Here is a 13,042-nt window from a genome sequence, read left to right on the forward strand (position 1 = left end):
CCACAAATTTCAGTTTAAGTTTTAATACAGACCGACTTTAAAGTTGTGCCCCCTCTTGTCCGTCCTATTTCTTTATTCTTATGAATCGACGTTCCTTCAAAATCTTGCGAAAGAAAAAGGGTCAAAGAGACTAGATCCTTCAATTTCACATATCGATATTTGGACGATGTTCTCCTAAATTTGGAGAATGGCTTCCGTTTATTTATATCAACCATGCAGTGCTAGAAATTAAAGAGACTACTAAAACAGCTTCTCCCGCGTCATTGTTAGACATTCATTTCGAATTTGACAACAACAGTCATCTCAGTACAAAAATATAAACCAAACGAGACGATTTTGATTTTAAAAAATATTAATTTTCCTTTCTTGTGCGGTAATATACCAGCTGATCCTGCATATAGTGTTAATATTCCTCAGTTGTTAATATTTGTCAGAGTTAGAAACGACTATTATGATTTTCCGTCATATTGCAGTTTTTTTTTTTTTTGTTTTTGTTTTTGTTTTTGTTTTTTTTGTTTTTGTTTTTGTTTTTGTTTTTGTTTTTGTTTTTTTTTTTTTGGGGGGGGGGTTCCGTTGCATATCAGATCATTAATTTTCATTTTAGCTATCTTTACTGTCTAGCTTCGGAGTGTATATATATCACACGACTCCAAGAACAAGTTCAAAATCTGTTACAACCACCAATACGAACGACTTCCAATAAATACTTCAAATTGAAATAAATGAAGAGCCTACCCGTAAAGACACATGCCTATCCACAAATGGTCTCTTATATACTTTTTGAGTTTTGACTTTGATGTAATAAACATATTGAAAATGAATGCATAAAAAATATTGGTAAGATCTATCAATTGGAAATTCAGATGTTTTTAAATTTCTTTAAAAAAGACAGGAAAGAGATGCATGTAAAATGTTCACAAAAATTATATATTCCCTTCCATATTAAGATAATAACAAAAAAGAAAAAAAGAAAAGAAAAAATAAAGAAGAAAACTTTTACAATTGTAAAAAGAGTAGACTGGCCCAAAAAAGGGGGGCATACATCGGTATACCACTCCAACATAAGATGTACTCGAAAGTCGATATTTACGGCAAAAATCGAAAATGCACAAAGGGTCCTTGAACGTTTTGAGCAAATGCATTATTTTAAAAATAAATTGGTGTTCACTTAAAAGTATGTAACAGCAAATAATACTGGGTCTTATATTTTACGATGTCAAAAAAGTACAAATTAGTTTGGCGGTACCATTAAGATGGTGTTATTTTGAAAATTTGTAATTTATTTGTATCATATCAAAGCAGTACAACATCACTTCTTCTGGGCATAAAATGTGTCATTAGTTGAAGGACCACACACATTAAAATGAATTAATTAAAAACTCTTTAATGTACTGGGGATAATACAAAAATTAGAATGACACAAAACCATCTAACATATACAGCTTTACTTTACACTATCGAAGATCAAAATCAAAGAATTACACAGTTACATATTTTTCTTACCTCCCATAAAATACGAAGTTTTACAAGACAACTCAATTTTATATGCGTCCATACGTACCAACTCCTTAAGCTGGTCACTCCGGTCTTGGCAGTTGTTAAAAACTCGACCCCCAAAGTATTGATACTTGTTACACCATGAATTATATTTCACAAAATCACAACGTTTAAAACACAACCGTATAGTAATGATTGAGCCACCCGGGACTTAAGTGAGGGGTGTAGAATTTTTACCCCGTTTTCTTTGGGGTCGGCGGTACTCCCGACACACCTGGAAACAGAATAGTTGAGTCATCAGAAAATGGACAAACTAACAGTCTAACTGACAATAAACAAACACTAGGCCCAAAACTGTTTATCTGAAGTTTCACCCAGAATTGGTTTTATTTCATGGAGTAGAGACACATGTGGTGGGAAATGCTGTTTTATAGTGTTGAACATGATGGTTTCGGAAGGTGGAAACACCTAATTTTACCATCTTTAGCTGAGGTGCTGATTTAAATTGACCCACGCCTCTGCACTTGCAAAACAATACACTAAATCTTGGTCATACGCATTCCCACTCATCTCTCCCAGATCCTGTTTGCCGTTTGCTCTGGGAATTTACATCATTTAAGTAGCACTCCAGATAAGGATTATGCAAAATGTGATTCATGGGTAAAAAGCCTACATATTTTTATTTTTGATATTTTGTTTGAAATGTCATAGTAAACAGAAATAAACATGTGGTTTTTCATATAACCCGTTCTCTTAGGAGATAAAAATTATATAGAATGCACTGTAGATTTCAAAATTAAGGGAGATAATTCTGTAAATGGCGCTGAAATACTATAGAATCTACTGTATTTTCAATGTCAATTATCTCCTAAGAGCAGATAGACTTGAATGAATAATTACACATTTCATAGTATAGACCCATAAAACAACTTAATTACAAAAATAAAAATATGTAGCCTTTTTTGGAGTGTATCTCATTTTTCAGATTGCGCATGATTCTTACAAAGACAGCTACTTAATATCATATTTATGTCAACTAATAAACGATGTTGACTTATATATATATAACTAGCAACATGAAAACAAACTTCCATCAGTATTTTTTTTAATCCAGTTCGAAATCCGTGCCTCATCAATTCAACGCGGAAACAAGTAATATGAGAACCTACACACTATAAGAAGATCTTATTGTCGGTAAAGATTAATTGGGATACTTTTATTTTCTCTGTATAAGTGCACATTTCCTTCAACGGATTACATTTCTGAAAACTAACTTCATTTGGCTAGTTTACCATACCGAACATGACATGCCACTCTTCTGTGATGGGGTGGGAGATATTAGTTAGCGTTCTTTGCATCGTAGTTTTACAAGGTAAGATCATAACTGGGAAAACTTCATTTTTGACAAGATCGTGGACTTTTTTGTAATTAGTGTGTCAAGCACGTCAAGAATTACAAACATGGCTGAATAATTCTACTACAACTGAGATATGCCTGTATAAGTACGAATTTTCCATGTTGGAAAGTAATACTTTGGAAATGTTAAAAATAATCTTTGATTATCAAAAAGAGGATAATTTCGCATTACTTTGTTAAAGGATAATTATGATTCTATCAAAATGGAATTTCGGACAGTATGTAATATATAGAACCAACCCTGGAGATCATTTGAATGTTCAGAATTACGAAATATTTTTCATTACGACTGCAATGTTAAAGAAATGTATTCGGTTCCCTTGTTCGGCTGCAAGCAGAAAAATAACGGATTTTACTTCTTTCAGACAATTATTTATTCAAAGTTGAATGAATTTCTTCTTGAATTTCTTTTTGTTGGTGTTTTATGTTACGTAGTACATGTATTCTGGAAAATGTTGTACAAAACTTTTAAAACTATTTTTTAAAGATATACAAATCTTTGAAAGTATGCAAACACCTTTTTACAAGTAAGTGTATGTTCAAATATAAAACGACACACATGCGATGTAACGTAAATAGCAGGGATAAACGCGCAAATGGATGGTAAATTGTGACATGCACACAAACTTTGTATTCACTGACGGACAATTTCTGATGTTTTCGGAGGTGGATCCAGAATTTTTTAAAAGGAAGTGGGGGCGTTCCAAGCCAAACAGTTATGAATGGGAGAACCGCACAATAACATTGCTAATTTTTGCCAATATTTTGCACGAAATGAACAAAAGTTTCCCTACACTTCTAAATCTTCCATGTATTTGCTACTTGTATGTTCTCGTTTGGCATTCATCTGACGACATATATCCAGGGGAAAACCTGAGTTTTTATATGATATTTCTGCATTGAAGTTGGTCATGTTAACTTAAATCTAACAAATGTAGCGGGTCTTTTCTGTTGACGGATATCATTCTTTTTCAGGGAAATTTTTACGATATCTAAATTGTATCCTTTGTTTTCAATGAGGATCGATTTTTCAGGAAATGTGATGAACGAATTATCGGCATTGCAAGCGACCTGAAGGGTGAATTTAATATATTAACCAATTTTTTGTTCTGATTGTATTTATAGCAAAGTACTTTTTGTTACAAATAAGTTTCCTTCCTCCCAGTTTTTAGTGGAGTCCGAGTTGCTCATTCGCTTTTGTTACTTTGTATGTATTGTTTCAGTTTCTTGATTTTCTTTGTTGAGTATGTCGGTTTTCCATATCTGGTCTTTGTCCCTGGATTACATTCTTTTGATTACCGCTAGAACCTTGGTTCCTTTGATTACTCTTCCAGTCTGATAATTTACAGATTTGATAGAGGGACAAGCACAATACCTCGCTCTTAACTGAAATGCATTACCTTTATATTAGTGCTCATTTTTTTAACATTCGTTTGTGTCCTTCAGTTTCATATGGAATTCTAATTCTTAAATCAAACTTTTCCCAGTTGCAGTTCAAGTCGTAAGATGGTGCACTCACTGTAGATAGTACGATTAATGCAAGGTTAAAAAAAATGGGGTATAATAATGTGCATGAACTATGACACTGGGAGGTGACTTCATAAAATCGACACCTTTTTCTATCAACCATTTTATTTGGGGTGTCCAGGTCATCTCAAGGAATTTCATACTTGGCATATTACCATATTTTTGTCATTACGTGCACTTCTATGCACGCCTGAGTGAATCCGAAACATATTAGCAACTTCATTCCGAATCAGACTTAGGTCATTATAATATTTTCCCGCGGAATGTGCTTGCAAATAATATTTAACTACTGTAAAATAACACACCATTTATGTGGCATAAGTTGGTATCCAACAGTATTAACTGTATTACTGTTTGTAGTAAATAAGGGTGCTTACAGCATAAGAGTACACAACAGGTATTTCAAGAAGTGAAAAGAGATACTCAAGGGTTACTGTAGGTTAGGGAGTGTAATGTAAATTTTAGTACATGTGGAGGTGAAGCAACTAGTGTAGGGGCGTATACATTCAACATATAGAAAGTAATCTTCATTTGCCATATTCTATGCAACTTCACAGAGACAGGCACTGCTAAAAATATTGAAAATGATGGGATCAATGAATCATTAAAGATATAAATACGTGTACTAGAAAAACAACCAATATCAGAAAAGTTATCCAGTTAGGAGACCATTATTGCCACATAAACAGGTGTGGATCCAACGATGAGTCTGTCATCTTAAATTAAGAAAACTAATCCTTCTTGCAAAAATAAATTTGACACCCAAAGATGTTCTTCCTCCCTTTGCTTGCAATTTTATTCTATTTCACCCCAACCTGAAATCCTGGATGAATCCGGGTCGTTTCGCCCCGATTCCCGTTCGGCCCAATTCCCGTTCGCCCCGGGTCGTTTCGCCCCAGTTATAAATTTCCATGCAAAGTATGAGGAATCAATCTCCAGTGAGTAAAAATTAAAAAAATCTAGTGTCTCCAGTGCACAAATACACACAATATACCAATTCATATGCCTATGATGAATGCAAATTTCATGTAAAGAATGGCATGGCAGTTTAGTAAAGAGTCACATTTTTTGTTTTATTTTATTCCGTCTGACACAAGGCTTTTTGAAATGGACATATCTCATATCAGACATTCACTTACAATTTCAAAGTCTGTCAGTCTTTGTCATTTTCTATCGGACAAATTGACACTTTTCGAGATCACTGCATAGTATAATGTTTTTTGAGAAGTAAGTTAGCAAATGTATCCTGGATTCATTGTTTTATAACATGTTGATTGAAGCCAGCTAGTTTATTGTTAAACAATTTATAATAAAATTAATTAATCAATTTGCTATTATCATGTCAAAATAACAAAAGAAAGTGGATGATAATTAAAAACGTTAAAATTGAAGTATATATTTTTTTTAATGATATGATATTTTATAAATAATTTTATAAATACATAATGTGATATTTTATTAATGAAAACAGTAAAATATAATCAGAGCGAAACGAGTCGCTTACCAGGGCGAAACGACCCGGTGCAAAACAACCCGGGGCGAACAGGTAATCGGGGCGAAACGACTAGCTACCATCCTGGATCAGCCCCCTGAATAGTGGCTTTTCTTTTGTTCCGTGAAACCATTGTCACCACTTATTTATTTAAATAAAATGCTCTATGACAGTCAATCAAGGATTTTTACAGTTGACTAGTATAAAAATCCTTGAGTAAATCAATGAAAAAAATCTTGACTAGAGCAATTTCTGTGAGCAAATCTCAAGTTAGGTGAAAAAAAATTATTGAAGGGTATAAACTGAACTTAATAATGCAAGTTTAGGTCATTATTTCAAGTACCAATGTAGTATGAAAACCACTATTTTGTTACATCATTTGGTCAGGTTGACTTTTTCCTGAATTGCTGAAATGAAAAATTATGGGTACATTTCTACATGCGAGAACAAAGTTACATTGCTAATTTAATAGTTCCATTTCCATTTTGGAAGTTAAAAACATGATATAGTTAGCCAAAACTGAGGGACTGGAAAATGAGCCGAAGTCATTCTACATGTATATTCCAGATTGATATTTTGGTGATGGCATTTAAAAAAATTAACACAATGATCTGAAAATGTAACACTTGCCAGTAAAGTTCTGTGAAGGTATTTTTGTTGGTGGGTACCATTTTTCATGGTTAAGGGAAAAAGTATCTTTTGGTTGGATCTTGAATTAAGGGATTTTACAACTCTACCATACAAATGACTGGGAAATTTCCTGTCCATTGGGAACCAAATTTCATGGCTTATTCAACCCATGAAAATTGGTACCCCATGAACAGTAATACTGTCACAGTATTTAAAAAAAAATGTTTCAGTGATAGTTGACCAGAGATTCACAAGATAATTCACATAGTTGCCACAGGCACTTATATCACTCAATAAGTGGTGATTTCTGCATCAAATAGGAATTCATATTACTAGCCACCAATTATTAATAGTAACATGATAGTGATGGCTGTGCCACAGACAGAACATGAAAAAGTCATTTCTATTTTCATTGCTTTTGTATTTCTAATATTTTCTAAAATTGAAAAAAATGTTCACTAATTTTTAAATTTTTTATCACATGAGTTCTTATTCAGTAAGTTTGATTTCAGTATATGGACAAAGTTGCCCATCAGGGTGGGTAGATGGTCCTTCAGGAAAGAAGTGCTACTTTTTTGCCTACAATCACCACAGAACCTGGACTGATGCTCAATATGCTTGCCATTCAATGAGATCACAGTTGTTATCTATTGAAGATATCACTGAGTTGGTATGTATTTGGCTTAAAACATATTTATTCTTTGTTTTGGGATATTTCTTACAAGGAAAAATATTTTCGCTTTATTTATATTATATTTACCAGTATATGTCTTGCAAACTTAAATGCAATAACTGAACTTTGGTACTGCTTTTTACATCATGTGCCCTGAGAGTTGAAGGTATATAGTGCTCCCCATGTTTGTCTATCTTTTTGTTCTGTATCATCCATTTTTGTTCCCCGTGACATGTCACAGGGACATGGGAATGCCAGGTGTCCATCCATCCGTCCGTCAGTCTGTCTGCGTTTTTCACACTTTGTTTTGTAATGCTTTTAGTAAATAAGTTTGTTTTTGTTATGGGGCCTTATTATGAAGAGTTACAGATTAAGTTCGATCTCTGGTTACGGTTGAATGATTTTTATGGAAGATATGGCCCTTGGACTTAGAAAATTTCTGTGAATTTACAGTTTTCTGCACTTTTTTTTGTAATGCCTTTATCAATTTATTTTATCTTTCGTACATAGCCTTACTATGAGAAGTTACAGATTAAGTTCAACTTTGGTTATGGTTTTATTGATTTTTATGGAAGTTATGGCCCTTGGGCTTAGAAAATTTCAGTGAATTTAAAGTTTTTTGCACTTTTTTTATTTTCGCAGGAGTCACTGGAACGCTCTTCTTTTATTGTATACTTTATGTCACCGGTTCATGTCAGGAACTTCCCTACTCATTTCTGATCACTACACAAAAAGATAGTCCAAATTTAAATTCTTCTTGTATTATTCAATACATCTTTTATAACCCAGTAAATATGTTTCTGGCAATTATTTAGCTCAATGATATTCTATTATTTCTGCAAATTGAATTAAGATATCTATGTGTCTTCATATCAACTGATGATTTTAGGGACTCATTTTTGGCCTCAAAAGATATTCAAGTAATGAATTTACATTTAGGTAATTTAGTTCTTGTGTCATGAAACATTAAATGAGTTGAACATGTTCCATTAAAAATACTTATCAGTCAAGATCTTTATCCTTTCATCAATTTTTTATTATTATACCCACACAAACAAAGTTTAGAAGGATATAGAGGAATCACCCTGTCTGTCTGTCTGTCTGTTCATTCGTCCATCTGTCCACATTTCTAGTAAATGCAACTCCTTCTTAACTGCTGAAGGGATTTTGCTGAAATTTTGACGGAAAGTTTGGTATCATATACAGATGTGCATAAAGGAGTAAAGTTACTGTCTGAGGACTCCAAAGGAAGGCAATCCAAGTTAAGGGTTTTACTGGTTAAGACCTTGTAAATGCAACTCCTTCTAAACAGCTCAAATGATTTTGATGTAGTGTAATAGGAAGGTTGGTTATCATATGTAGAGGTGCATGAAGGAATATAATTATTGTTTGATGATGCCAAAGGGAGATAATCCAACAAGTGTTTTGCATTTAAGTCCATTTGAAGTTTGTGAGCTTGCTCACAGTATTTCTAATTAAAATAAAAGAGGAAGTGAAGAGCAGTGATTTTAACCAAGTAAAATTGGCAGGAAAATTCAAATTGATAAAAGCGTCTAGGTTTGGAAAATCTTATATTCATCAAGGAAGTTATCTTCCTTTGCTGAAATTGGTTTTATCTGAGTATACATGTAATTATTGTGTTGGATAAAAGCTTTTTAATGTACCCAGTAAATGCAAATTAACTTTTGGACAGCTTTAAACATTTTTGAAAAAGGTGAAATGAAACAAAATTTGTAAATTTGTGTAAAGTTGATACTGTTTAACTATTGGTTACTTTTTGTACTTGAGAAATCAGTAGTAAAGATTGACATTCAGTTTACACATATTAGAAAAAAAAAAACAGTTCTAAATACATGTTATATGTGAAATGCTTAACGGGTGGATTCAGGCGGGGGCGTAGCGGGCGTGCCTCCCCTAAAATTTGCATAGCTTGGGTTGTCAGGGATAGATTTAGGTGGTTTTAGGTTGAAACTTTAATTTCTCGCTTATTTTACCACAAAAGATATCTACATTGCACCCTCTCTAGAAGAATATTCAATAAATTGAACCTAAAAAATTTTAACTGCCGGCCCCCCCCCCCAATCTAAAATCCTGGATCCGCCCCTGCTGATGTTATTACAGTTTTATTTTAAACATCGTCTTAAGATTTAACATGATTAAAATGAAGATTTGTTACAAGTACAAAATCTTCTCTCCACTCTACTATCAAATGTATCTATCTCATGGACTTCTATACAATGGAAATTTTCGTCATAAAAAATTAAAGTAGGTACGGTATTATTTTGAAATACGATCCAAAAATCCTTGCCCTCATGTATATAGATTATTTCTCAAAGTCACAATTCCAATTACATTGTGACCTTGACCCTTCCCCAAAACAGCAGGGAAATCACTGTCAACGCAGTAGTACAATTAAAGAAACTTTGAATGAAAAGAACTATCTAATGTAACTTTTATTTTAAGCCAAATTCCTTTTGTATTTTTAATCTTTCAATTACAGGTAATTATAATTAAAATTTAAAGTGGTTCCTATTTATAGAATTTGTTTGTATCATGTCAAGAGAGCCTGTCATTTTTTCTTCTTTTTTTTTGTTCCTAGTAAATCACATGCCCAATGTCCTGTTTACTGAAATAAGTAGGTTCACCTGGAGTTGCCTTGTATGTACTTACAATTTAAGTAGCAGTCTGTTTAAGGGTCATGCAAATTCTGTAATTTGTGATACACCCCAAAAAGGCTACACATTTTTATTTTTGTTTCAAGTTGTTTTATGGAATTATACGATGAAATGTATAATCATTTATTCCAATCTATCTGTTCTCAGAAGATAATTCATGTCAAATATTCAATAGTTTCTATTGCATTTCAGTATTATTTGCAGTTATCTCCCCTAATTTTGAATTATATAGTGCATTCTTTATAATTTATATCTCCTATGAACAGGGATTATATGAAAAGGGACATATTAGTTCCTTTTTACTTCAACAACTTAAACAAAATATCAAAAATAAAAATATGTAGGCCTTCCAAACATGAATTACATTTTGCATGATTCTTAGCTGGAGTACTACTTAAACACTTGACATTTTATGTATAAACTTCTTGAAAGAGAAATTTAAGAATTTATTACCTCCTGTGTTATTGTTTGCCTTTTTCAGAATTACCTCATTCTTTTATCATTGGGAAAATATGCATAATTTTTTTTAAATTGGGTAATTTGGAACATCCATACAAAACCTTGAATTTGTACTTAAAATGATTAATTTTATAGAGAAAGTCATAAAGTCATAAACATTCAGTGTAATTTTTAGTAGAAACATTCTATCCTATCCTTTAACTATCAATTGGAAATATTTATAGTCATTTTTTTTCGGGGACAAATTGAGAAGTTTTCATGAGAGGAAACAGCCTTATTTTGGAGATAAATTAAGTCTGAATTATGGACCAAAAAGGGACCAGGAAAGCAATATCACTGATTTCAAAGCAGAATTTGAAGTTTGAATACAGTGGAACTTGTCCCAACATAACCATTTCAAGTCTGAAGATTTGGCTTGGTTAGGGACTGGGGATTTGGCTTGGTTAGGGGACATTGGAGATTTGGCTTGGTTAGGGGACATTGGAGATTTGGCTTGGTTAGGGGACTTTATATTATAAAAAATATAGAGAGGAAAAATATACATATTGCACAGAAGCCATTAGAATAGGACTTCAAAACATAATGTTTTGGTTCAACAGTTTCATAAAAGCCATGATTTATCACGTTGACATGTTGTGCTTTGCCTTGTATGATTTTCTTCACATAAGTTTTTTGTTCAGCTTGATAAAACATGCAAATTTATGTAAACATATTTTTTCTGTGCTGACGAGATTACATGTTTTTTTATCAAGCCTGGTGTCATATAATATTTTGATTCTTACGAAATATTGATCCCTTATTGTCTTCAACATTGTTGGTGTTGTTGTCTGGTGTCTGTAAAAAAATTTTGTGTCCAGACAATAAATTAAGTATAAGTATGTAGAACTCTATGAAATTGTACCAAAATTTTTAAAGCTGTTATGCCACTAAAGGAAGATTTGGATTGATTTGTGATGTAGTGATGTAGTGGTGACTGTTTCAGAATTAGGGACAAAATAAAACCAGAAACAAGCATATTACCAGATTTCCAGACAATAATTTGAGTAAAGTTGAATAGATATCTTGATATTGTACCACAAGGTGCCAAACCACCAAAATATTTAGGAGTTGTAACTTGAACCTTTCAGAAAAATTGGGTAAAAAAGGGCTGGAAACCAGTATTTTCCTGATGTCCAGACAATAAGTTGAAATGATGTGAATGGATCCTTTTGATATTGGAACACAAGATACCATATCAACACAGGAAGATTTGGGTTGATTTAGGTGTGGGGTGGGGGGGGGGGGGGGTCACATGGTTATGATTTAGAACAATTTAAGAAATTGGGGTCAACATTGGGACAATAAAACAGTATTTTCCTGTTGTCTGGACAGTAAATTGAGTAAACGTGAATGAACCTTTTTAAAACTATATGTATATCACAAGGCGTCATATCACAACAGAAAGGGGTTGGATTGGTTTAGAGGGTTGTGGATTGAACTGTTAAGAGCCAAAAAGGGGTCACTTTGCTTCTGGTTAAATCCTTATCTTGTGTCAAATGTTTATTAACCACCTCGATTTGGACATGTATCAAGCTTGAATGGTGTGTCCATACTTGCCCAGTGTTCGACCTTTGATCCAGAGAATTTTGTTGGAGTTGTACCCTTTTGAATTTTGGAACATGGATAGACATGAGTTTTTGAAGGCATAATCAAACTTTTAATTATTCATTTGTTTATGACAGAGATGGCTACAGCAAGAATTCAAACAAATCAAAACAAAAAACCAAGGACCAATGGAATGGTGGACAAGTCTTCAGAAACGAGAAGCCAATGGAACTGCATGGTATTGGGAATCTGGTGGACAGTTGAACACTTCATTTGTGTAAGTACTGTTTATTTTATTTGTGGATATCAATGTTAGTTGATTGCAGACAAATGATTGTTTTGTGGATTCTTGAAATTTTTGTTTGATATATCTCACAGTATAAATAAACGAAAAATATGTGCTAATGTATTTCATTGGGAATTAAGTTTTTGTCCTCAAAAATTGTTACCCCATGTATATAAGTACTTTCTCGTTAGTTAAAGAACCTATTTACTGTTTTTTAATTTAAATCATATGGTGGTGCATTTGTTTAGTTTCACCATGTCCATTATTTTTTCTGTTGTCGTGTAAAAATACAGCACTACAAGGAAGTGACAATTTACCTGGCTAACTGATAATATGATGGTAAGCCGGATCATGTGGTATTTGCAAGTGAAACTGCAAAAAATCTTTAGATTCAGGAATTTTATATGTATATGACACTCCTTCAGTAAATTAGTTACTAAATCCTGTTGCAAAGTTCTGATCATGATACAACAAACATAATTGTCAACGATCATTCCTCATGTATTTATTGACAAGTTTATGTAAATGCAATGTAAGGAAAAAAAGCTTCAGCAAATATAGGCCTACCAGAAAACTTTATTGATTTCAGACGTTGGGGTCAGGGAGAGCCAAACAACTACAAGAATAACGAACATTGTGCAGAAATATGCTGTCCACATTATCTAAATGACATCAACTGTGAGAGCAAGATTGGTTATGTTTGTGAATTTGACAAAGGTAAGCAAGATTTGCATTCTTCTAATTTATTTACTTTTACCACAGCCCTACACAGAATTGTTTAGGGGGATTCTAATGTGGGTTAT

The 13,042-nt window shown here is 33.0% G+C and overlaps 1 protein-coding gene across 1 annotated transcript in view; it reads left to right on the top strand.

The window, feature by feature from the left end:
- The first annotated feature begins 2,689 nt into the window (after positions 1-2,689).
- Positions 2,690-13,042, top strand: part of LOC148616871 (macrophage mannose receptor 1-like) — a 114,466-nt gene continuing 104,113 nt past the window's right edge. The window contains exons 1-4 of the mRNA XM_088584015.1: positions 2,690-2,869; positions 7,075-7,232; positions 12,091-12,230; positions 12,829-12,956. Coding sequence (XP_088440141.1) covers positions 2,800-2,869; positions 7,075-7,232; positions 12,091-12,230; positions 12,829-12,956 — 496 coding nt within the window. The 5' untranslated portion in view covers positions 2,690-2,799. The remainder of the gene's footprint in view (positions 2,870-7,074; positions 7,233-12,090; positions 12,231-12,828; positions 12,957-13,042) is intronic.

The sequence above is a fragment of the Perna viridis genome, chromosome 5, assembly GCF_037379345.1.
Source record: "Perna viridis isolate PV_CMFRI_1.1 ecotype Kerala chromosome 5, ASM3737934v1, whole genome shotgun sequence".
Taxonomy (NCBI): domain Eukaryota; kingdom Metazoa; phylum Mollusca; class Bivalvia; order Mytilida; family Mytilidae; genus Perna; species Perna viridis.